Source organism: Chelonoidis abingdonii, chromosome 9, assembly GCF_003597395.2.
Source record: "Chelonoidis abingdonii isolate Lonesome George chromosome 9, CheloAbing_2.0, whole genome shotgun sequence".
Taxonomy (NCBI): domain Eukaryota; kingdom Metazoa; phylum Chordata; order Testudines; family Testudinidae; genus Chelonoidis; species Chelonoidis abingdonii.
In genome coordinates this window covers 41,598,201-41,624,985 of record NC_133777.1, presented here as the reverse complement: position 1 = coordinate 41,624,985, position 26,785 = coordinate 41,598,201, and the positions used below count along the sequence as shown (strand labels likewise).

The window sequence follows — 26,785 nt, the reverse complement described above, 5'->3', positions numbered from 1 at the left end:
CAGGCACTAACTGCTGCTAAGTGCAATCATAGGAAGCTAAGGGAAAGAACTGAGGTCTTCAGGGTTAGCAGATAGTCTAAAATAGTGGGAGTGTCCAGCTCGTCTGGAGACATCTGTTGATGCTGAACCCAAACAGAAAATCTCTGCTTAGCTAAGCAGAATTTTTGGTGGATTCTTTCCTGCAATTAAAGATGGCTTGAATTGCTATTGAACATGTCTGCTGTAGGTTCAATGCCCATTTAAGTACCAATCCTTGAGGTAGAGAGACTCCAGATTAGGATGTCTGATCTTGCCCCTGTCCTGTCTGTGTCAAGAGGTCTGGGAAAGATTGGATACTGATAGGTGGGTGTGCTGATGGCTGGAGAAAGTTGGGGAACCAATACTGTCTAGGCCTTCTGGGAACAAGGAGGATGACCACTGCCCTATTCTGCAGAATCTTCCTGAGGGCTTGAGATAAGAGAGGAATGGTGGGAAAGGCATAACTTAAGGGTCCCGCCGACAAGATTAGAAAGGCATCCTCTTTGGAGTCTGACCTTGCGCCCCTCTGGCGCACTTTATCTTGGATTTCCTGTTTTCTCATGACTGTGATCCTAACAGCATCCTCGTGCAAGAGGGTTAGGGACTCAATATCTGCTAGTGAGTTTCAGCTGGCCTGACCAGTTCAGTGTACCCCAACTCATTAATATTATTACCTATATTTAAAAGGAGCCATGTAATATAGCAATAGGAAGCTAACAACATTGTATATACTCATTCATTAGCCCGTTCATTTATAAGCCAACCCCCCAAGACGGTTAGGTAAAAATAGCAAAAACTGTATGACCCTTTCATAAGCCAACCCTATATTTCAGGGGTGGGCAAACTTTGGCTCCTGACCCGTTAGGGTAAGCCTCTAGCATGCCTGGACGTTTTGTTTACCTGGAACGTTCACAGGCACAGAGCCCCTCAGCTCCATTGGCTGGGAATGGTGAACCACGGCCACAGGGAGCTGACAGGCTCCATGCCTGTGAACACTCCAGGTAAACAAAACAACAATGTATTAGATATTCAATTCAATGATTCCATACAGCTTAAAATCATCAAATTTTGGTGTAGACCCATTTATAAGCCGAACTCCGCTCTTTGCTGTATCACTTTACCAAAAATATTCGGTTTATGAACGAGTATATACGATACTTATTAATATTACTGTGTGGTGTATGTACAGAGGACAAATTCAAAATTACAAACATATTGGGAATTACGTTCTTAAAGTGCCTCTGCCAGGCAAGGCTGAAGTTACCCCGTCCTAGATAAACGAATGTGGTTCTGCCACCTTGAAGGTACATTGAGAGACAATGGGAATGTATTTATATAAAATGTAAACCAAACCTGAAGTCAACAAGGGGAGGAGATAACCACTCAGCTTCATTGCAGGGGGAAGAGATTGCAAGAACAGATCAACTTGCATTTTAGCAAACACCAGCTGGGGAAGAAACCCGCATGGAATTTCCTTCACCTTGAGACTCTAAATCTCCTTCCTCACAGCTTGAATTAACCTTACTTTGGGGGGTAACTTTCAGAAGAATCCATTTCAACGGTGCACTTGACTATAAAAGAGAAGGGCAAAGAACCCCAAGTTGTCTTTTATCTAAGACAAGAAGAACCAAGCACTCTGGACTTTGTGGGAGAAGTAACTATAAATAGGGAACTTTTAAAAAGCATTCCAGTGGGGTCATACAGGGTTCAGTTACTGGCCCTATATTACTCCATATTTTTATCAGTGACCTGGAAGAAAATTCAATCACTGATAACGTTTGCAGATGACACAAAAATCGGCACAGTGGTAAATAATGAAGAGGACATGTCACTGATTCAGAATGATCTGGATCCCCTTGTAAACTGGGTGCAACCAAACAATATGCATTGTAATATGGCTGAATATAAATGTAGGAGCAATGAATGTAGGCCATATTTACAGAATGGGAAGCAGTGACTCTGAAGAAGATTTGGGTTTGTGGTGGATAATCAGCTGAATCAGTGTGATGCTCCCAGTGTGATGGTGGGCCAAATAGCTAATGCAAACATGGGCTGGATAGATGGGAATCTGGAGTAGGAATAGAAAGGTTATTTTACTTCTGTGTTTGGCACTGGTGCAAAAGCTGCTGGAATACTGTGTCCAGTTTGGTGCCCACATTTAAGAAGGATGTTAATAAGTTGGAGAGGGTTCAGAGAAGAGCCACAAGAATGATTAAAGCAATAGAAAGCCTGCTTTGTAGTGATTGAATTCCTTGAGTCTGTCTGTCTTGACAAAAAGAAGATTAAGGGGTGACTTGATTACAGTCTCTGAGCACCTATGTGAGGAACAATTATTTAATAACAAGCACTTCAATCTTGCAGAAAAAGCTCTAACATGATCCAATGGCTGGATGTTTAAGCTAGACAAATTCAACCTTGAAACAAGGTGTAAATTTTTAAACAGTGAGAGTAACTAACCACTGGAACAACACATCAAGCATCATGGTGGATTCTCCATCACTGACAATTTTAAAATCAAGATTGGACGTTTTTCTAAAAGATTGATCTAGGACTTATTTTGGGAAAATTCTATGGCCTGTGTTATATACGAGGTCAGACAAGATGTGCACAATGGTCTCTTCTGGCCTTGGACCCTTGGAATCTATGGAGATGATGATACTCCTGTTAGGACTGGTAGTATTGTTAGATCTGGTTCTTCCTTCTCTCCTTCCAATGGGCTGCTAAGGGAGCTCTGGCTGATCTCCGGGGGGAAGAAAGGGAAGGATGGATGGTGAGATTCAGGATATTGTAGTATGGATCCCATAGTCCCTTGTAAAACCAGTGAGAGGGATCCAATATAGGTTTGAGAAGATCTTCAAGGCATAGTTGAAAAACAGTCCTGGGGGGAAGGGTACTGCATCTTAGGAGGTCACGACAGGGCCTAGAGCAGGGACTGTCATGCAGCCTGCCAGGGAAATCCACTGGTGGGCCAGGATGGTTTATTTACCTGCAGCGTCTGCAGGTTCAGCCTACTGCAGCTCCCACTGGCCGCAGTTCGCCATTCCAGGACAATGGGGGCTGAGCGAAGCAACGGCCAGCACATCCTTCGGCCCATGCTGCTTCCCGCAGCCCTCATTAGCCTGGAAAGGTGAACCATGGCCAGAGGGAGCCGCGACTGGCCGAACCTGTGGACACTGCAGGTAAACAAACCGTCCCGACCCGCCAGCGAACTTCCGTGATGGGCCACATGCCAAAGGCTGCCGATCCCTGGCCTAGAGGATCCAGCCCCTTCTATCTGGGATGATATCTCTTAATGGAAGCGATGTCAGTTGTTCCCCCATGTCAGATTCCCCAGAAGAGGAAAATGTAGGCTTCAGTTCCAGTGGCTGTGCTGCCAGAATCATCACTGTAGAAATACCCCGACTGGTAGGAAGATCTTCTTTCGTAGCATTCACGGACCAACGGTGTCAGAATCTACCTTGCAAGGACCAGGCCCAATAGTAGGCAATGTTCTAGATCTAGAAGGATGATATTCTCTGAAGTGATGTACCTATTGCCAGTCATTGGTGTGAAGAGTCTTCTCCTTGTGTTCCTTTGAAGCTGGCATGGAAAGGCCCTTGTAAAACCGTGTTTCATTATGAAAGCATATGGATAAAAATGAAGCATGAAGTTCTCAGGTGTCCCCTGCTGGTACTGGTCATTGTCCAAGCCTTGGCTCGTGTCTCTCCTCGCTCGGTACCAACGGTTCTACTCCTGTCAACAGTGCCAATGCAGAGGCACCTTTATTTTTTGGAACCTCCGGGTTGTTACCATGACCCCTATGGGCTCTTGAGCCTTCTGGAACCAGATGTGAAGTGTCACCTGATTTAAAAGGTGTCGGGTTCGCAGCCCTCCTCTTAAGAGTGGGATTTCTCTTTAGGCTTCTGAAAATGCTTCCTACCTTCACAGTAAGCCCGGAAAAGTCTTGGCGCTACCTTTCCTTCCCTCTGTATTAGATGCGCGAGAACTAGGCCTTGCCCAGTATACAAGATGGTATTTGCCTGGTCTGGATTGAACTGACGCTTCATAGTATTCTCCATTAGATGTCTCCTACATCTGAACTCCTGTTGATTGGGAAAGGAGCAGAAGATATGGCATTCAGGTATGAGCTTTTCCAAGACAGAAGAGGCTCCCCTCAAGGTCGTTGTTTACCAAGATGAATTGGGGCAGGAAATGCTGTTCTTGAAGGTCAGATTTCTGGGCATAATCTGCATTCCATACCCGGGGTGGGAGGGAGTAGGAGGAGGCAGACGGGCGTTGTTCCAAATTCTAACTAACCAAAATAACAAACTAATACTTATCTAACAAAAGGTTTTATTTTACAGTATTTACAGATTCAGAGTTGGAGGGGCAGTTCTAGGACACTGGAGGGTTCCATCTCAGATCATCTGGGGGCAGAAAGGAACTGGCAGTATGGCCCCACTTAAACCAGAGCACGAGGAGAGAAAAAGCACAGGTGTAGACCAAAGACAAGTCCCACCAACAGCGAGCAAAAAGCTTGAGTTTCAGGTGCATGGAGCACATGTGTACCCCCACAGTGGAATATACAAAGGGACGAGCACTTGAAGGAGTACTGTGTCCAGTTCTGGGTGCCACACTTAAGGAAAGATGTGGACAAATTGGAGAGTCCAGAGGAGAGCAACAAAAATGATAAAAGCTTTAGAAAACCTGACCTGCAAGAAAAGGTTGAAAAACTGGGCATGTGTTTAATCTTGAGCAAAGAAGTCTGAGGAGGGACCTGATGAGTCTTCAAATATATTAAAGGCGCTTATAAAGAGGGTGGTGATCAATTGTTCTGCATGTGCACTGAAGGTAGAATAGGTTAGATATTAGGAAAAACTAACTATAAGGAGAGTTAAGCACGGGAACAGGCTTCAAACAGAGGTTGTAGAATCCCCATCCTGGAGGTTTTAAAGAACAAGTGGACAAATACCTGTCAGAGGTGGTATAGGTTTATTTGTTCCTGCCGCAGCACAGGGGACTGGACTTGATGACCCCTCAAGTTCCCTTCTAACCCTACATTTCTATGATTATATAGCATCACTACTACATATTTTTGTAATACAGTGAAATTTACTAGTGTTACCCAAACTTGTATAGTGAAATTTTACTTTACATCACAATGCCCCTTGGCAAAAATTAATTACATACATAAAATAAAACCCCACCACTTCCTTCCATCTCCTGCTCTTAGAGTCACTTCTGCCTGTATACAGACACACAAAAAATGGCTGTGCTATCAGTAAGTCAATTCAGCTACCTACCTTGACATGCTGCATTAATTGCTGTTTCTGCATATACACTAATTGACACTGCGGACACTTAAATACTCCCACCAACAGCTTGTTGGCATTCTGTTGGAAGTGCTCCTGGAGCAGCTTCTTCTTGTTAAAGACAGTCTCACAAGAACATTTGTAGATAACCCTGGAACAATTTAAAAATAAAATAAAATTCATGCTCAGTTTATTAACTATTTTGAAAAGACACTAGATAGAAGAAATCTCTATGATTCAGTCTTGGAAAGGGAAGTTACTTATCAGTGAATGGAGTTTTTTCAATGTGCTGCCTGCACATAGCCATGTTTTTTGGTTACACCCCGAACAAGCTGCAGAGGCCCCAGAACCATTTGAAGCAATTAGTTGGAGGGTCTGAATGCATCCGGCATATACTGAGTGTTCTAAAAAGAAGCTCTGTTAAGCCCTGCATAGATTGGGGGGGTAACCATGGATATACAGAGGCAATTCATTCAGAGAACACCAGCTACCTGTTACTTTCAACCCAGCCTGATTCCCCCTACCCATGCACCACAAGCTCTTTCAGCAATGGCTACGGAGGAAGAAGAGGTTGCAGAGTGGAGAACACAAGACACTTTCTCCACCTTCTTTAGGCAGTGGCACCCCCATAATCCAGAAGCCAGAGGAGGCAGTTGTAGTGCAAGCTCCTTGCCAGTAGATGATATTTTTATTCATGGCAGGCAAGGGGTTGCAGCTGAGACTCCTCGCTTCAGCTGCTCAGCTCCCTCCCTATCTCTCCACCCCCAAAACTTAGGAGGCTCTGAGTTCAGGGCAGGGAACTTTGGCTTGGCAGAGACTAAGCCCCTGGCAAACAGCAAAAGCAGCAGTTTTTCCTCCTCCACCTCCTCCTGAGGGCTTGTCTACATTACCGGCTGGATCAACAGGCAACAATCGATCCAGCGGGGGTCAATTTATCACATCTAGACTAGACGCGATAAATCAACTGTTGAGCGCTCTCCTGTCGACTCCAGTACTCTACCAGGGTGAGAGGCGCAGCCGGAGTCGACAGGGGAGCATCAGCCATCAACTCACCGCAGTGAAGACACCAGGGTAATTAGATTTAAGTACTTCGACTTCAGCTATGTTATTTATGTAGCTGAAGCTGCGTAACTTAGATCGATCTCTCCCCCTCAGTGTAGACCAGACCTGACACTGACAGGCAAAGGAAGGAGATGGGGATGGAGGTGGGACGAAACATCACTTCCAGAGCCATCCAGTGGCTAACACAGTTTACACAAAACACTGGGCAAACATTAAACTGTGTAAATGCTTCCAAATGCTAAGGGTACTTACTGAGTAGTCTTGTGAGGCTCTTCTGGGTGCTGGCGAGTAATATGGGCAGTAGTACTGTCTGCAGATTTGAAGGCCATTGGACAAAAAGAACATTTGTGGAAGACTTCGCAGTGTTTCTCGTGAATGTGCGCTTTCAGCATTGCTAGCGACATAAAGACAACTCCACAGTGGATACACCTGGAAGGCAGAGGGGAAAAAAATCTGCATTACAAAACACCAAGCATTGCCTCTCCAACTACCATAAATATGAAAGTGAAGAGTGGAGGACACCACAGCATGGTGTCAGCTCTCATCCGACCCCCTCAGTAGTGATCTGGAAGAGGCAGATTGCAGAATGTTAATGGAATTCATGAATCCTAAGGCTTTGCCCATGCACTGAGGCATGGAAAGTAAGGGGCTAACTGATGCTGCTCCAAAATCATTGCAGGCATTGGCTAGCACCAGCTCATCAGCCTGCCCCTTCAATCTAATCCCCAGCTCCCTGTTTCATGTTAACTCAGCGATTGCCTGTGTGCACCAGGCCTGATGCAACAGCTTGTGGAGCTCCAATTTCCCGCTTGGAGGTATGGCCTTTGGTTCCATCTGGAGGTGGCGGTAGAGGGGGATAAAGATACTGTGCATGTCCTGGCTCAGCAAACTGGGGGCTGCAGGGCTGTCCAGCTGGTATCTTGCACCAGCACTAAATTCTTACTGAAAGGCTAAGGTAACTGAAAGCAATCCCATCCTACTGTTTTCTTCTCTGTCTCCCAAGAGATTGGAGGGAAGGGGGGAAGTTGATGGCCCTATCACATGAATACCCTGTTTAAAATAACCCTATAACCTCCCCCTGTCCCCACTCCAAACCCTCATTGCAGCAGCTGTTTAGATTACAGCTCCAGGGCTCAGCTCCCCAGCTTTGTAACTATTTCCCAGCAGGATATTTATGGGAATGCTGGGAAATGTCCATCATCAATGAGAAAGAGAAATACAAAAGGAGCTTAGAGAAACTAAGAACACAGGCAGGAAAGAGCAAAATGAGATTCAGCTCAGAAAAATGCAATTAATAGATCTGGGGAAAATAATCCAAATTACAGCCATTCAATGAGTGAAATACATTTGGAAAGTCGTAATGTTATAAAAAACCTAGGAGTGGGAAATGGTAAACACAATACAATACAGTTCAATATGGCAGCAATAAAGGTTATTATGATTTTCAGATGGGATGTCATATGTCCCCCTGTATACAACTCTGATGAGACTGTCTCTCTAGTATTGCACTCAGCACCAAGCACTTCAGGACCAGAGACATGGAAACAAACTAGGGTAGAGAGGGCAGAGAGAAAACAAACAAAAATAATAAAGGGCTCAGAGGGAATGATTAATGGAGAATACTGTTGGGCTGGGTAGGCAAGTGCCTGCTGGAAGAAGAGCAAAGAGTGACCTCCAGGGATAGGACACCCAGCTCACCTCTCTACATCTGGCTTCCTTCACAACTAAGGCTATGGCTACACTACACAGCTTACAGTGGTGCAGCTGCATCACTGCAGCGTTGCTAGTGCAAACATTCTAAAACAGATGCGAAAGACCTCTCCCATCAACTTACTTTAGCTCCCAAGAGCGGCGGTAGCTATGTCAGCAGGAGAAGCTATCCTGCTAACATAGTGCCATCCACACCAGCGCTTAGGTTGGTGCAACTTACGTCACTCAGAGGGGTAGCTTATTCACACCCCTGAGCAACACAACTTATACACACACTACAGCATAGGTTGGTATAGCCTAAAACAAAGGGAAGGGACAGTAGGGGCAGCCAAGGTCCTATAGGCAAGGTTTTCCCAAACTTTTATCATTTAATCCATTCATTCAGTCTGTCCTCCCAATTACAGAGACCTGGAAATACTGCTCCCACTGAGCTGGCAACAACTTAACCATTCCTTCTTTCCACTCATCCCACCTTTTTCCTTATGCAAAACACACAAAACACTATTCTATGTATCAGTTAAGGGTGCTCTACACAAAACATGCCTATAACAAAACCTCAAAAGCAAGGAAAGGAAAAGGTAAGCCCTCTAACAGCACATGCCCTCTCCTCCTCCACCCAGATATATGCACCTGGCACAAATAACTATACACCATAACCTTAGGGCTTGTCTACATTTACAGCACTGCTCCGGTGCAGCTGCTCTGCGCTGTAGCACTTAGTGAAAAGGCTACTTACACCAATGGGAGAGCGTCTCCTGTTGGTGTAGGTACTCCACCTCCCCGGGAAGTGGCAGCTATGTAAACGTGAGAAGTCCTACCATTGATATAGGACTGTTTACACTGGGAGTTAGGTCGGTATAACTGCGTTGCCTAGGGTTGCTGATTTTCCATGCCTCTGAGCGACGTAGTTAAACTGACATAAGTTGGATGTGTGGATCAAGTGTAACTCTGTTGCTAGGACGCCAGACCTTCAGCAATCCCTCTCCAAACTCCTACAACAACAAATAAACCAGACTATCCCACTGTCTTAACTGTCCCTTCTGCACTGTTCTGGGAAACAACCTTCACTCAGATTTGGGATCTGAGGTTATGCATCAGATATGTTATGTGTAGACCCTGACCCTAACAGAATGTGTGTGTATGGATTTCCCAGTTTTCTTAGTTTTAGAAAGTATCTCTGACATACCAGCAGCTGTCTTGAAACAGGATCTTCATGACAGTAACCAGCCACTTAGCTATTTTCACAAGCTCCTCTCTCAAAGCTCCTTCTCTCCAGTGCACAAGAATGCTGCTGGAGACCTCTTAAGCAGCTGGTGTGCTGTGATCACTTCTTTCCATGCTGGACAGTTTTGGTTCATTGCTTCTTTGCTCCTCCTTCGTCGTATCCATCTGTTTTCCCTTGTCTTCTGTTTAGATTTTTAGCTCCCTGGGGCAGGGACTGTCTTAAGTCAAACTTTAAGGTCAGAAGGGACCACTATGATCGTCTAGTCTGACCTCCTGCATAACGCAGGCCACAGACTCTCACCCACCCAATTCTGTAATAAACCCCTAACCTACATCTGAGCTACTGAAGTCATCAAAATCATGGTTTAAAGACTTCAAGGTACAGAGAATCTTTCAACAAGTGACCTGTGTCCCACGCTGCCAATCTTCCCTGGAGAAAAATTCCTTCCCGACCCCAAATATGGCGATCAGCTAAACCCTGAGCATGTGGGCAAGACTCACCAGCCAGCACCCAAGAAAGAATTCTCTGCAGTAACTCAGTTCCCATCCCATCCAACATCCCCTCACAGACCATTGAGCAGACTTATCTGCTGATAATCCAAGATCAATTGCCCAAATTAAACTATCCCATCATAACATCCCCTCCATATACTTATCAAGCTTAGTCTTAAAGCCAGATAAGTCTTTTGCCCCCACTACTTCCCTCGGAAGGCTGTTCCAGAACTTCACTCCCCTAATGGTTAGAAACCTTCGTCTAATTTCAAGTCTAAACTTCCTAATATCCAGTTTGTACCCATTTGTCCTTGTGCCTACATTTGTACTAAGCTTAAATAATTCCTCTCCCTCCCTAACGTTAATCCCCCTGATATATTTATATAGAGCAAGCATATCCCCCCGCAGCCTTCTTTTGGCTAGGCTAAACAAGCCAAGCTCTTTGAGTCTCCTTTCATAGGACAGGTTTTCCATGCCTCGGATCATCCTCGTAGCCCTTCTCTGTACCTGTTCCAGTTTGAATTCATCCTTCTTAAAGAAGAGAGACCAGAACTGCACACAGTATTCCAGATGAGGTCTCACCAGTGCCTTGTATAATGGTACTTACACCTCCTCTTCTCTACTGGAAATACCTCGCCTGATCCATCCCAAGACCACATTAGCTTTTTTCATGGCCATATCACATTGGCGGCTCCTTCTCCTCCTTTGTTACTTCCAACTGATAAGTCCCCGGCTTATAACAAAAATTCTTGTTATTAATCCCCAAATGCATGACCTTGGGCTTTTCACTATTAAATTTCATCTTATTACTATTACTCCAGTTTACAAGGTCATCCAAATCTTCCTGTAGGATATCCTGGTCCTTCTCTGCATCAGTAATACCTCCCAGCTTTGTGTCACCCACAAACTTTAGTAGCACATTCCCGTTTTTTGTGCCAAGGTCAGTAATAAAAAGATTAAATAAGATTGGTTCCAAAACTGATTCCTGACGAACTCCACTAGTAACCTCCCTCCAGCCTGACAGTTCACCTTTCAACGTGATCCGCTGTAGTCCCCCCTTTAACCAGTTCTTTTGCCACCTTTCAATTTTCATATTGATCACCATTTTTTCCAGTTTAATAATTCCCCATGTGGAACCGTATTAAATACTTACTGATATCGAGGTAAATTATATTCACTGTGTTTCCTTTGTTTAAAAAATCTGTTACCTTCTCAAAGGAGGATATCAGGCTGGTTTGGCACGATCTACCTTTTGTAAAACTATGTTGTATTTTGTCCCAATTACCACTGACCTCAATGTCCTTTACTTTCTCCTTTAAAATTTTTTCCAAGACCTCGCATACTACAGATGTTAAACTAACAGGCCTGTAGTGACCTGGATCACCTTTTTCCCCCTTTCTTAAAATAGGAACTATGTTAGGAATTCTCCAGTCGTACGGTACATCCCCTGAGTTTACAGATTCATTAAAAATTTTTGCTAATGGGCTTGCAATTTCATGTGCCAGTTCCTTTAATATTCTTAGATGAAGATTATCTGGGGCCCCTAATTTAGTCCCATTAAGCTGTTCAAGTTTGGCTTCTACCTCGCATGTGGTAATATCTACCTCCAAATCCTCATTCCCATTTGTCATCCTGCCATTATCCCTAAATTCCTCATTAGCCTCATTGAAGACTGAGGCAAAGTGTTTAGATATTGGGCCATGCCTAGATTATCCTTAACCTCCACTCCATCCTCAGTGTTTAGCAGTCCCACTTCTTCTCTCTTTATTTTCTTCTTATTTATATGGCTATAAAACCTTTTACTATTGGTTTTAATTCCCTTTGCAAGGTCCAACTCTACATGGCTTTTGGCCTTTCTAACTTTATCCCTACATGTTCTGACCTCAGCAAGGTAGCTTTCCTTGCTAATCCCTCCCATCTTCCACTCCTTGTAGGCTTTCTGCTTTTTCTTAATCACCTCTTTGAGATCCTTGCTCATCCAGCTTGGTCTACAACTCTTGCCTATGAATTTTTTCCCCTTTCTTGGGATGCAGGCTTCTGATAGTCTCTGCAACTTTGACTTCAAGTAATTCCAGGCCTTCTCTGCCTTTAGATCCACAAGTTCTTCAGTCCAATTCACTTTCCTAAATGATTTCCTTAATTTTTTAAAGTTAGCCTTTTTGAGATCAAAAACTCTAGTCACAGATCTATTTTTGTTTATCCTTCCATTTAGTTTAAACTGAATTAGCTCATGATCGCTCAAACCAAGGTTGCCCCCTACAATCATTTCTTCTATGAGGTCTTCACTACTCACCAAAACCAAATCTAAAATGGCATCCCCTCTTGTTGGTTCAGCAACTACTTGGTGAAGAAATCTATCAGTTATCGCATCTAGGAAAATCTGAGCCCTATTATTATTACTAGCATTTGTCCTCCAGTCTGTATCTGAGAAGTTGAAGTGTCCCATGATCGCACAATTCCCATTAGTATTTGCTTCATTAAAAAACATTAAAAAGGGTCCCTATCCATATCCTAATCAGATCCCAGTGGTCTAGAGCACACCCCAAGCACTATCCCGGGGAGGCTCTAGTAACTTTCTTCCCCAATATGATTTCTGCCCAGACAGACTCTGTCTTATCCATTCCATCCCTTCTTATTTCTTTACAGTTAACCTCATCATTGACATACAATGCTACTCCACCACTTTTGCCTTTATTTCTGTCTTTCCTAAACAGCACATACCCTTCGATACCTGTACTCCAGTCATGACTACTATTCCATCATGTTTCCTGTTATCCCTATAATATCTGGCTTCACTTCCTGCACCAGTAACTCTAGTTCCTCCATTTTGTTACCTAGGCTCCTCGCATTGCTGTACCTACATCTTAATTTTTGCTGTTTGGCTTTGCTCATTTTCTTTACCCGATTAGGCACAGATATTCTACCGTCAGTATCACCTATTAGACTGGTATCTACACTACCCTTCCTCATGTCCATTCTCCTACCCACAGCTGTATCCTTTTTTACTTCATCTTCTTCTCTCTCAATGTTAAAATCCAGCATGGAGATTATCTGGACATCTCCCAACCATCTCCCCCGAATTCCTAGTTTAAAGCTCTCTTAATCAGTTGTGCCAGCCTCCATCCTAGAAGTCTATTTCCCTCCCTACTCAGTCCATCCCGAGAGAATGGTCCTCTGTCCATGAATGCCTCCTAGTGGCCACACATCCCAAAGCCCTCCTTATAGCACCACTGCCTGAGCCATCTCTTGATCATCATAATCTTGACACAACTTTGTTGCCTCTCTCTTTTTGTTCTTGTGTGGTGTGTACAATGCCTAGCACAGTGCAGCCCTGGTTTATGATCGAGGTTCTTAGCAGCTATCACAATACAAATAAATAACAAAAAATAATCTCTTGTGGTAGGCCCCAATACCAAAAAAGAGGCAGGGATATTGACAGAACAAACAGACTACTGTGATCACACTGCTCCCCTTTTCCAGCCAGCTAGGCACTTCAAAAAATAATCCTGTCCTTTGTAAAAGGAGCTGCTGCTTTGTCAAAGATCCTCCCCTATGACACAACACAAGTGATACTGAAGTACAAAACTCCCTTCCTCTTGACTACGGTAAGCCCTGACCCATGACAAAAGGAATATTACCATGGAGCATCTAACCAAAGGCAGGTGCTCTCCTAAAGCGTTCAGAATGTATTCCAAATGTCACACTGGAGAATGGAGGTAGGTGATGAAACATGTTATTTGACAGCTCTCTGTTCCAAATTTTCAATTATGAGAAAAATGCCAGTTTTTTTCCTTTTTGTTAATAAATTTGAAAATTTTTACCAGTAACCTGTGAATTCTACAGCCATGAAAACTGCAGCAGATTTCACCTCCGCCTCAGAATTGTGATTCAGAATCTCAGATTTCATGTGAAGTTTCGAACCCTCATGGTTAGAAGAACAAGCTTGAAAGCGTAACCTGAGCGAAACGAATGCAGTGATGTCTGCCTGAGTTTGCAGGCAGCCTGAAACGATATCTCTGAGAAAAGGAACTGAAGTTATTCATCTTAATGGGCTGTTAACTCAAAACTTAAAGATGGTGGCATATTGCTGAAAACTAGAGTGTAAGGACAGTGAAAAATAAATTGAATATGAAAACAGAGGAATTCAATGAAAGTACAATTTATTTTTATATTTAATTCAATACAAATTGCCATTTATAAAATGTATTAGTAACAGCTACAGAATTTCCATAGCGCTGCAGAATCTATGGACTGCCACAGAATTTAGGTCCATCTTGCCATTGAGTACATTGGGCCTTGCATATTGAAAGACACACTAAATCTCAGAGCAAGACTTTCTGCTGTATTCCAGCAACCCAAAGGGACTAAAAAGCCATCAGATTTGACCAGCTGAGAATTCTTATAGTGTGGGGGAGCTTCCACCTGGCATGAAGATGAATACCTGGTTCCTACGTGAATCACTCACCCACCACGCAGGAAAGGAGACAGAGAGGAACATGGCTGGGATACAGCTACACTGGCATTCTGTGCTCTGTTGGGGACCACAGTTAGCTGTCTTAAGTTTGAACAGCCCTTAGATTACTCTAACCCAGGAAATCTCAGACTGGGAGTTGGACCCCTCAGGAAGGTCACAAGGCCATCACATGGGGGGGTCGCGAGCTGATAGCCTCCACCTCAAATCCCGCTTTGCTACCAGCATTTATAATGGTGTTAAATATATAAAAATGCGTTTTTTAATTTATAAGGGGAGGTCGCACTCAGAGGCTTGCGATGTGAAAGGAGTCATCAGTAAAAAAAATTTTAGAACCACTGCTCTAACCTATGCCAGAGCCAGTACAGATATGCAAGGAGAATCTGGGTATGTCTACACAGCAAAGAAAAACCTGCAACTGGCCTGTGCCAGCAGACTTGGGCTGTAGACTTTCGGGCTTGGACTGGGTGGGATGGTCCCAGACTTCAGACTCCAGAATAAGCCTGGAACTCTACACAACAATGAAATAGCCCCGCAGCCCGAGACGGCTGGCATTGGCCAATCATGGGTTTTTCTTTGCCGTGGAGACATACACTGAGGGAGCTGTAACCAGCTCCTAGATATGCACTTCATTGCACAAAATAGCTCTTACAATCTTGCAAAGACCTACGTACTACCTATCTTAAAAGCAAAATTCTCCTGCAGATTGGGCGATCTCTCCGTTTTAGAGATGTGGTGTTAACTTCCCTAGAGATACCCAGGTCCTGTTGTTGAAGGCACATACCTTTCTAAATAGAAAGCTAACAGTAAAAATAAATCTAAGCTTGAGTGGGACTGACGCCAGTGAGTATAAAACTGGAAAGATTTCAGGGCCAATATTTTCAAAAGTCACTAATAATTTTGGGTGCCAAACTTGAAAAATAAAAAGAAATTGGCCAGTTCGTATAAGCTTCTATTTTTTTTTCCTTTTTTTTTTTTTATTAGTGAGCTCAAATTCATTTCAGCACTCAGAAATTCTTTAAGGTTTTTATTTACTGTAATCTTCTTCTTGTTACATGAGATATTTTTTCATCTGTTTTGCTGTTCCAGAATGCTTTTCTTCATTGGGATGTGTGAGCAATTATCAACCCAAATAAACAGACATTATCCATTTCTCAAACGGGTAGGTGGCAGTGATTTTTATGCTATCAATATATTAAAAACAATCTTTCAGTGGGACTTTGGATTCAGCCCTTGCACCTCAATCTGCCTAATTTTCTGTAACAGGTAATAAAAAAATCTGTCTTTTTTCCAAAGAGCTGAAATAGTCCCCCATTCTTCCTCACATCCCCAGACAGACCCTTATAAACAGAACAAACCTGTATCCAACTTTGCGAGAGTAATGTAGGCAATTCTCCTTGACATGGGTTTGGAAATGGGCTGATCGGCACAGTATCCCGCACTCTGGGCAGCAGTAAGGGGACTTGTGAGTATGGATTCTTTGATGAGCACAGTAGCAGCACTGGTTAGGCAGCATCATCTGGCACACTTGACAAGTCTGGAAAAGAAAAAAAAAGCATATTAACCATTTATTCTACACAATTTTTTCTTAAGTCATCTAATTTCATCCTAGAATCATTCAAATTGGAAGAGACCTAAACGATGCCTGGTTTTGCCTAGTACACCTCTACTGATGAAGCTGCCAAAGTGCTGTGGAATCTCTTTCCACAGCTGAACTCTTAAATTCTTAAGTTAGAAACTATTACAATGGGACCACTCATTCCAAGACTATGTCTCGTGTCACTCATAATTCTTATAAAAACTTTCACCTATTAGGCTGAAATTCTCTATATTTGGTCTCTTCCTCAAAGTACATTGTTCTGAAAAACTTCAGCAAAAATCGTTCAGTCTTTTTTTTGTGTAGGAGGTGAGAGGGAGTAAAATAATTAATGTTTCCCATTATAAAAAAACCTTTGCTTTAAAAAAAAACACCTTTAATGCTGAAGTCATTCTGGTAAAATGTGCATTTGAGTGTCCCTTGGAAAACTGCTTTTGACTTTGACCAAGTTATGAGCCTTCAAAAATTACATGCCACCCATACGGTACATTTTGCAAGGTTTTTCCTGCTAATCTTGTAGAGTATGAAAACTAAGGAAGGCAAGAATATACACACATAACTTGGCTACACTTTGAAGGAGCCCCCTTCCTCAGTTTCTTCAGACCTTATTTAGTTCAGCACTCCTGCGTGTGCAACTGGAAGGAAGTGCCACTACTGTGTGTGTTAGAACTATAGGTTTGCAGGGAAAATTTTATGAACTTGGTATGTACATTTTCTACGAGAACATGGTTTCAATTCCAATGGCTCCAAAACCCTTGGCCCTCAGGCTCCAGCAACCCCAACTCCTCTCACTTCCCCCAACAGATTCAAGAGATGGTTGACAATCTGCTAAGGAGAACAGTAGGGAAATGCCTGAGCAGGTGTACAGCTGTGGTAGACATCTGTCATGCAGAGCTCTGCTCTGCTATGTTTAGTGGCTCTGTATGCATATACTCCCCAGCTCCTAAGTTTCATGGGTGAAACGTGCTTGGGAGTGTTCTGTTTGAGTCCAGCTAAACTGCTCCAGATCATGGAATTCTTATTTACTAACATCTCCTCTTTCAAAAGCCTTGGAAACCTCATTAAAGAAAAAAGTGACACTAAACAACATTAAGAGGGCTCAATGAAACTCATAAGTAGGCCTGGCAGAATTCAATTTTTATTTTTTTTATAATGTCAACAGATAATTTTGAAGCATTGTTTCTATTTTTACCAATTTAAATTTTCAAAGTTGAGCAAAATTATGGGTTTTAACTTTTTTTTTTTAATTTTTATCTATTTAAATTTTCACAGACGTGGGAAATTAGGAGGGGTGACAATAATTATTTAATAACCACAGACAGAGGTTCAAAAAATTAAAATTTTATGACCGTTAAGACAAATTATTAATAGTATATGTCAAAACACGTAAGTAAATATCCTTAAATCAAAGTTCTCAAGCAGCATTTTTCTTACCTTTGCCTGTCTGTACAGTGATCATCAACGGAAATATTTTTTGTTGATTTTTGTGTGTAAAGTGAAATTTACTTCTACCAACAGTTACCAACAAAAATCGAATCCTTCCAAGCCAAGTTATAAGTCAGTGCCCAGTCCAAGTTAAGGCTGCACACACTACGTTAACCATGCCTCCTTGTGGGTGGGTGTGGATCTGTATTTATAATATCACATGCTATTTCTACAGTACAACATACAATAGTTATTTCCTACATCCTTAGATACATATGCATAACATTAGCATTGTGTACTATGCTGCGTGTATGCCAGAGTCCTTGAAAGTGATTTATGTGAAAAGTATACAGTAAGCCACATCTACCTACCATATTTCAAATTATAAACTACGGAAATAGTGAAAATGAACTGGTATATTTAGTCCACTTAAATTGATAGCTATGTTAGTGCCATAATCAGCTGCCTCACCTCTTGAACTGCACCGAAGGAGGGCTGTACTATATGCCAAGCTCTCTGGAGTAGCTCATGAGTGTGAGTGCCAACCTCAGGATGGACTGTCAAGGAACAGGGTAAAAACCCCAAACTGGTTGTATGTTCTATAATTAGATTTCACCAACCACGTATAAAGTGTGACCGCTCAAGTGCTGTAACAGCTATAACATAGACTAGAATGCCCAAGGGGACTGTCTCCATCTTGCCACCCAGGCAACCCTGCCTTTGCGATAGCTGATCCCTTACACCCAAAGTCTCAACAATATTCAGGTGACTACTCCTGGTCTCACAGGACCGGTCACTTATCCCAGGTAAATTGTACCTTAGAGGTCACAGAAGCATAGAAGATTAGGGTTTAAAGGGACTTCAGAAGGTGATCTAGTCCAACCCCCTGCTCAAAGCAGGACCAATCCCCAGACAGATTTTTCAGCAAACAAATTGCCTACATAAAAGGCATGGTATAACAAGATACCTTTAATAAATTTGATGCTAATTATTTATTGTAACGCGTTAATATTGAAAACAATTAAAATAAATTTAATGTTATAGACAGGGTTACCTCAGTCCTGTAACAACTATAGTGTGCTATGATTTGGTGGAAAATATCGCTTTAAAGTTAAGTATGGTAATACAGGCTGTCTAGCTATTACCTGTGATAAAAAATTTAAGGAAAGACTGTACATGACAACAGCAGGAAACAACATGTACAAAACATGCGCCTCTTCTACATAAGACGGTATAAACTTGAGGTACACCACCGCATGAATTATATAACTAAAAGAGTGGAATAATTTCCTATAGCAGTCGCTTAAAAAAAGTATAGCAACCCACTTAAAACCTTGGCCTGCCTATAAAAAAAAAAACACAGAAAATATGTGGGTAGTAGCGTTTAGCTTCCTCTGTGTTGTTTGCAATCAGCACCAAGAGTATTGTAAAAGAAAGGAAATCTTGTTAAGTTATGGGATAATGGCGCAACGCGCATGTGCACCGAAGCCAAAAATCATGAACGGCGGTAGACAAATGTATATGTGGTTTGCTCTGTGCACGTCATATACCAAAGTACTGTAATAAGTGGGCTCATGGGTATGTTCATTCTTGGGGGAGACGTGTTTAATCAAAGTGTTAGCCAACCGCACAAAAGACAAATGTAAATGTAATATAAGTTGGGAGTCTTCGTGATCTGCCAATAATCACATTACTATTTGCACAACAACAAAGTCTCAGCTTAGCTGTAAGCAGCTGATTAAGGTGAGTTCTCTATCAATTTGCAGCTCGAATGCAAACAGTTACTGCAATCATTCTCTTAACAAGGTAAAAAGGTAAGCAGAGTTCCTACGAAAAAACTGGACCTATCATATTATACCCAACACAACAAGCCTGTGACGCAATGGGACAGTGTTTAAGAACTGCCACTTCGCAGAAATAAACATAACAGCTTACCAATTGGTAATATAATTTCTGGATGGCTCCCACACTACTTGGCATACTTACGTTACTCATACCCCTCCTGAATTGTTTTTTTGTTTTAAATTGTGTGTGTTTAAGTTGAAATGTTTAATAATGTGATGGTGGATAAAAAATGTGCGAGCAAAGCTAAAGCCAACGGGCCAAATACCCTTCCGCAGTATTTTATTTAGGTGGACTAATAACGAAGTGACACTGGCGATTAATAATCTTAGTGGTCAAAAAGGGGGATATGTAGGAGGCGAGGATTTTTAATGTCCCATAAGAAATTAATTAATGATTTGATTTCCATACCTGCTAACTACCGCTTTTTGAATAGCAGTAGGAGAAGAAGACCGGGAAACCTCTGCGGACTCATAAGATTATGTATTTCGCCACGCCATAGCTAAGCATTACAAAATTGGGGCGCTGGATCTTCCCTCTCTTAACTCTGTTTAAAAGATTTAGCTTAGTAAGCACGAGCAGGATTTCTCGTATTGTGTCTATGTTAAGTAATTAGAGAAACATTAAACAAGTCTGGAAGATCTGTGCAATGTAAATTGTCTTGGTTGAGGTCAAAAATATGTAAAAAGTTAAAGGCAAGCGTCTTGATTTTGCAATGCCTTTTTTTTGCTCGATATACCAAATACTACCTGTTTGTTATTCTCAAGTCATTTGTGATCGAACATGAGGATCGTATGCATGTCTACTCAAACATATAGCTAAGGGTTAATGTTTTTTTACCTGTAAAGGGTTAAAAAGGGAACGCACCAACACCTGACAAGTCTAGCGACCAATCAGAAAACGCCGGGATTTTTGCAAAAGCTTAAGGGCAGGGAATTTGTGGGGGTTTCTTGGTCTTGGGTCTTTGTCTGTTCTGCTGGGCTCTCTCAGCTATGAGAGCGATCTTTTCCAGCCCTTCTAACCTTCTGTTTCCCAGTTGTAAGTACAAAGGAATAGGCAAAAGCTATTTGCATACTGTGTATAGCTGGTGGAGTCTTTATGTGTATTTGGGCGATAAGTACTTTAAATTGTATTGTGTTTTTGGATAAGACCTGTTTATCCCCTTTTCTATTGTTTATTCATTTCTATAAGTTGAAAACCTGTATCTTACCATCTACATTACAGAGAACTGTTATTTTCTAGTTCTTTCTTTTTTATTAACAGAGTTTTGCTTTTCAAGACGGCTGTTGATTTTTTTTTCTAGTTGAAACCGCCCACCAGCGGCAAAGTTGCGTGGGAAACAAGGGTAAGAGGACAGGGGGGTAGGGGAGACTGCTCTCTGTGTTAATTCCTCACTAAGTGTCCACGGGCGGGAAGAAGGCTAAGGGGGAAGAGAGAGAGAGAATCTTTTCTGTGTGTACCGATTGTCTTTGTGGGGTTTGTCTCTTTGTAGAAGAGAAGGGACATGCTTGCTTCGTAATTCGTGATGTAAAGAGGTTGGCATGCAGTAACTCTCAGGTTAGCCGAGAGAGGAAATTCTGGGTGGGGCGAGGTGGGGGAATGGTTTTAGTTTCCGCTTTGTGGTAAGACTCAGAGCCTCTTGAGTCTTGGGGTCCTCTGCAGGGAAGGGTTTTGGGGAGACCAAGTGAGGCCAAGACACTGAAATTTTTGGGCTGGTGAGCGTATCAGTCTGATAGCTGGTAAATTAAATGCTTAGAGGGTTCATGCTAGCTTCTCAGTTTATGAACGCTAAAGGTTCAAATCTGAGTGGAATAGCTATGACAACGCATCACAGGGAAGAAAGATGTGAAAGGCCGATTGTTATAGCCAGAGTAAAGAAAGTAGCAGTAAAAAGGACTTAAGAAGCAGTCATCAAGAATCATCCAGGCACTGCTTAGCTACCTGGCCGACGGTTGTTAAACTGATCTGGCAATCTCAGAGTGGATACGATGCTTCACAGTGTAAGAATGGCAGACCACCCCCAGTGAACGCAATCAGACGCTCAGGACGGAACGCAGAGTCAAAATTGAGCTCAGCAGACGACGCAGGGAACGAGCACTGCAATACCTTTACAATCTACAACTCTCATAAGGGTGGCCAGAAGCGGCAGACGACGTACAATAAAGCAAGGCCCAAGAAGAAGGCAGAAGTGAGCGTAGTGCCTGCTGCCTGGTGGACATAAAACTGTGACTGCAGTTCGCCTCAGTTTAAGGTGTCAGAACGGCAGGAAAAAGGGCCGCCTGCCTCCACATGCATCTCTGTGGTGCCTATTCTCAGCTGTTGGTGGTTTAAGGTCTGGGGAGTCCACAATAGACAGTTTTTTTACCCAGCAGCAAGTGTGGATAGCTCAGACCCTAATATTCTAAATGCCTGGTCTGGCCAGCGCACATCCAAGCCCACTTTCATACTGGTGTTCCTGCTCCTGGCTATACCACTCAATTCCCCAGACCTCAGCTGTGAGGACTTTGTCGCGTTTAACAGCAATATGGAAGTAATGAACTGGGAAAGAGGCTATTGGCAGTGTCGCTTTACCTTCCACGTGGGAGGAGTATACACAGACAAAACGGCTTCTGAGGTTACAAGGCAGTAGTTAAAAATAATGGGCCAAATAACCAGGGAGAAAGTTTAAGACCGCTGGCCAAGAGAAACAGGGGCGATTCAACAGGGACCCTGCAAAACCAGTTAGGTGCATTGGACATAGTGGCTGGCGGCCAAAAGGAGGGACCTGTGGGCTCTCATGGACAAAGGAATGTTGTGTTGTTTATACCTAACAATAGGCAATGAGGTATAGATCGCCACTAGCCGCTTAGCCAAACAAATCGGCATATCATCCCATGAAAGAGCCTAGAGTTCTTTATGGAAAGTGGCTAGGAAAACCGGTTCAATTTTTCTGGCATAGGAAACTGATTGTTTCAGAGGGAGCCCTAGACTATCCTGTTTAGGAATCTTCAGTGATTTTTGTATGCTATTCAGTTAATCTCCTGTTGTATCCAGAATTGTGTCACCCAGGTGACTGCCCAAAATACAGAAGTGCTAATTGATGATTTTTGAATATAAATCACTGATGAACAAAGAGATAAGGAACAGTTAATTTGTGGAATCTAGCCAATAATTGTCTGGTCATGTGAGCGTGCGCGTTGACCAAAAGGAGGGATTGAAGTGAGAAAAAAAGGGGGGGAGAGTGAAAGTAGAATGATTATATGTGAAATAGAAAGGATTAAAGAAATGCTGTCCTGTACCTTTAAGCAAAACTGTTGGAAATGCTGCAATCCAGGTGTCAGGAAATAAATACAGACATTAACACAGAAAACAACTGCACCGTTTAAGGGCAATTGGTGAAGTATTAGCCTTAGATCGAAAGTCAGAGTTAGTAAGGAAGTAGGATATGTGCATGCTGTGCCCCTCCAAGTGAATTTACTGTTTTGCTTTCTTTGGCCCTTTGCTCTAAGTCCGTTCTTTTATCTGTATAAATAAGACGTTTGGGTTCTTGCATTGCCACTCACATTATCTAGGTGTTATTGGCGGCGCTGCGCTAATAAAAGAGTGGTCTGACAAACTTGAGAGTCCTGATTCTAACTCCTGACAACTGGGAACTTTTCAACTTACAGGATGAAATGCAGAGATAAAATTTCTCGATACTTAAATGACCCTGCTCTTCACGGAGCAACTGTACAGGAACCCACAGGGGAGAGGCAACTCTAGATTTAATCCTGAGTGGAGCGCAGAGCTGGTCCAAGAGGTAACTATAGCAGGACCGCTTGGAAATAGTGACCATAATAACAATAGCATTCAACATTCCTGTGGTGAGAAGAACACCTCAACAGCCCAACACTGTGGCATTTAATTTCAAAAGGGGAACTATGCAAAAATGAGGGGTTAGTTAAACAGAAGTTAAAAGTACAGTGACTAAAGTGAAATCCTCTGCAAGCTGCATGGGCGCTTTTAAAAGACACCATAATAGAGGCCCAACTTCAATGTATACCCCAAAATTAAGAAACACAGTAAAAGAACTAAAAAGAGCCACCGTGGCTTAACAACCATGTAAAAGAAGCAGTGAGTGAGATAAAAAGACTTCCTTTAAAAAGTGGAAGTCAAATCCTAGTGAGGCAAATAGAAAGGAGCATAAACACTGCCAAATTAAGTGCAAGAGTAATAAGAAAAGCCAAAGAGGAGTTTGAAGAACGGCTAGCCAAAAACTCCAAAGGTAATAACAAAATGTTTTTAAAGTACATCAGAAGCAGGAAGCCTGCTAAACAACCAGTGGGGCCCCTTGATGATCGAGATACAAAAGGAGCGCTTAAAGATGATAAAGTCATTGCGGAGAAACTAAATGGATTCTTTGCTTCAGTCTTCACAGCTGAGGATGTTAGGGAGATTCCCAAACCTGAGCTGGCTTTTGTAGGTGACAAATCTGAGGAACTGTCACAGATTGAAGTGTCACTAGAGGAGGTTTTGGAATTAATTGATAAACTCAACATTAACAAGTCACCGGGACCAGATGGCATTCACCCAAGAGTTCTGAAAGAACTCAAATGTGAAGTTGCGGAACTATTAACTAAGGTTTGTAACCTGTCCTTTAAATCGGCTTCGGTACCCAATGACTGGAAGTTAGCTAATGTAACGCCAATATTTAAAAAGGGCTCTAGAGGTGATCCCGGCAATTACAGACCAGACCGGTAAGTCTAAATCAGTACTAGGCAAATTAGTCGAAACAATAGTAAGAATAAAATTGTCAGACACATAGAAAAACAAAACTGTTGAGCAATAGTCAACATGGTTTCTGTAAAGGAAATCGTGTCTTACTAATCTATTAGAGTTCTTTGAAGGGGTCAACAAACATGTGGACAAGGGGATCCAGTGGACATAGTATACTTAGATTTCCAGAAAGCTTTGACAAGGTCCCTCACCAAAGGCTCTTACGTAAATTAAGCTGTCATGGGATAAAAGGAAGGTCCTTTCATGGACTGAGAACTGGTTAAAAGACAGGGAACAAGGGTAGGAATTAATGGTAAATTCTCAGAATGGAGAGGGGTAACTAGTGGTGTTCCCCAAGGGTCAGTCCTAGGACCAATCCTATTCAATTTATTCATAAATGATCTGGAGAAAGGGGTAAACAGTGAGGTGGCAAAGTTTGCAGATGATACTAAACTGCTCAAGATAGTTAAGACCAAAGCAGACTGTGAAGAACTTCAAAAAGATCTCACAAAACTAAGTGATTGGGCAACAAAATGGCAAATGAAATTTAATGTGGATAAATGTAAAGTAATGCACATTGGAAAAAATAACCCCAACTATACATACAATATGATGGGGCTAATTTAGCTACAACGAGTCAGGAAAAAGATCTTGGAGTCATCGTGGATAGTTCTCTGAAGATGTCCACGCAGTGTGCAGAGGCAGTCAAAAAAGCAAACAGGATGTTAGGAATCATTAAAAAGGGATAGAGAATAAGACTGAGAATATATTATTGCCCTTATATAAATCCATGGTACGCCCACATCTCGAATACTGTGTACAGATGTGGTCTCCTCACCTCAAAAAAGATATACTGCACTAGAAAAGGTTCAGAAAAGGGCAACTAAAATGATTAGGGGTTTGGAGAGGGTCCCATATGAGGAAAGATTAAAGAGGCTAGCTCTTCAGCTTGGAAAAGAGGAGACTAAGGGGGGATATGATAGAGGTATATAAAATCATGAGTGATGTGGAGAAAGTGGATAAGGAAAAGTTATTTACTTATTCCCATAATACAAGAACTAGGGGTCACCAAATGAAATTAATAGGCAGCAGGTTTAAAACAAATAAAAGGAAGTTCTTCTTCACGCAGCGCACAGTCAACTTGTGGAACTCCTTACCTGAGGAGGTTGTGAAGGCTAGGACTATAACAGTGTTTAAAAGAGAACTGGATAAATTCATGGTGGTTACACTTGATCATTGCCTGTTAGCTTCACTCCCTCTGGGGCACCTGGCATTGGCCACTGTCGGTAAACAGATACTGGGCCAGATGGACCTTTGGTCTGACCAAGTACAGCCATTCTTATGAGATGGTATCCGGTCTCTGACAGTGCCTGGTACCAGATGCTTCAGAGGAAGGAGAAAAAAACCCTTAAGTTATCAATGATGCAATAACTTCCACAACGATTCCTCAAATCTTCAGTTAGAAGTTGGCTTATGCCGTAACTTCGTTTTTGTTCATTTGTTTTATTATTACTATTATAAGTTTGAGCACTTTCATTATCTATATAAATGTCCAGTCCATTTTTTAACCTCAATGTATGGCAGTCACTTTCACAGGCTAATTGTGTGTTCTTTCAAAACTGGTAAAAATACTTTTTAAACCTGCCAGTTTTCAGTTGCATTAAATATCCCTTTATAGAGTTATACTTACATAGATCCTAACACCAAAGGGCCAATCATAATAATCTAATCTGATCTCCAGCATAACATAAGTCATAGAATTTCGCCTAATTCCAGCATCAAGCCCAACAAGAATTTGGGCCTGAACTCCTGTATATCTTTTAGAAAGACAACCAATCTTGATTTAAAGACTTCAAGTGAAAAAGAATTTATCAATAATTTAAGTTCTTCCAATGAGTTATTATACACCACATTGTCCACACTAGACTTTTTACTGAGTTAATGGCTTGCCAATTGCTTCTAAAAGACAGCGTTGACACTCCTCGGACATTAGTTCTTTACCCAAGGAATTGGACTGCATGTAGCTTATTATAACTATTTCAGTTTGGGGAGGGTGATTTATTTTTATGGAAATACTTGTACATCATTTAGTGGGACTCAGTTTTATCAGGATAAAGGTGCTTCATGCTTGTATAAATTAATCTCCTTCCCATATGGAAATAAGCACTTTTATACTGGTATAACTGCATCTACACTAGGGGGATTTCAATATATTGGTACAGTTAAAGTAGTACAATTTATGTGGAGACAAGGCATGGGGCAAAGAACGAATCTTTATATCCGTGAACAAATATTTGGGGAATGTTCACACTAGCCTTTAAAGATGCATTATCTACAGTTAGTCAACTAGCAATCAATCAATTTGAGTTAAAGTCTAGTGTAGACAAACCCCACTGTTAAAAAGGTGTGTCCTATTTCCAGTCTGAATTTGTCTAACTTCAAATTCCAGCCATTGGATCTTGTTTTGCCAGTTCTCATTCAGCCAGCTCTCCTCCTCTTCTGGAATACCAGCCCCAGGGCTACCTCCCTTGTTCCAGGCACCCATCACTGGAATTAGAGCCACTCCTCTGTAGTTCCACTCCCCAGGCATAGCCTGCCCAATCACTCCTCTTTTTTTCCTCCCCCAAGCCTCCAGGGCAAAGCAAACTTGACTGCATCATCTATAGCAGCCACTATAATCCCTAAATATCTAGCGTTCTATATTCTCTCGTTCTGCCCTGTGTCTTTCAGGTAACGCAACACCACCTTCCTAATACTACACTTTCCCCCAATATTTTTACTAAATAATAACGTAACGTTTATTACCTTAAGCCACTTACATTCCTCAAACAGCTTTTCCCTTTCTTCCTCAAAGCCCTTACATACCCATAACAGTTCATCAATTGTTTCTTCTACCAGACAGCAAGCACTTAGTCCGTC

The 26,785-nt window shown here is 42.2% G+C and overlaps 1 protein-coding gene across 2 annotated transcripts in view; it reads right to left on the bottom strand.

Moving 5' to 3' along the window:
- The window catches only part of ZNF592 (zinc finger protein 592), a 92,760-nt gene that overhangs the window by 24,497 nt on the left and 41,478 nt on the right, over positions 1–26,785 (bottom strand). For both annotated transcript variants that reach the window (XM_075069438.1, XM_075069439.1), the window contains 3 exons: positions 15,627–15,805; positions 6,624–6,800; positions 5,301–5,460 (listed from right to left, as the gene is read on the bottom strand). In XM_075069438.1, coding sequence (XP_074925539.1) covers positions 5,301–5,460; positions 6,624–6,800; positions 15,627–15,805 — 516 coding nt within the window. The remainder of the gene's footprint in view (positions 1–5,300; positions 5,461–6,623; positions 6,801–15,626; positions 15,806–26,785) is intronic.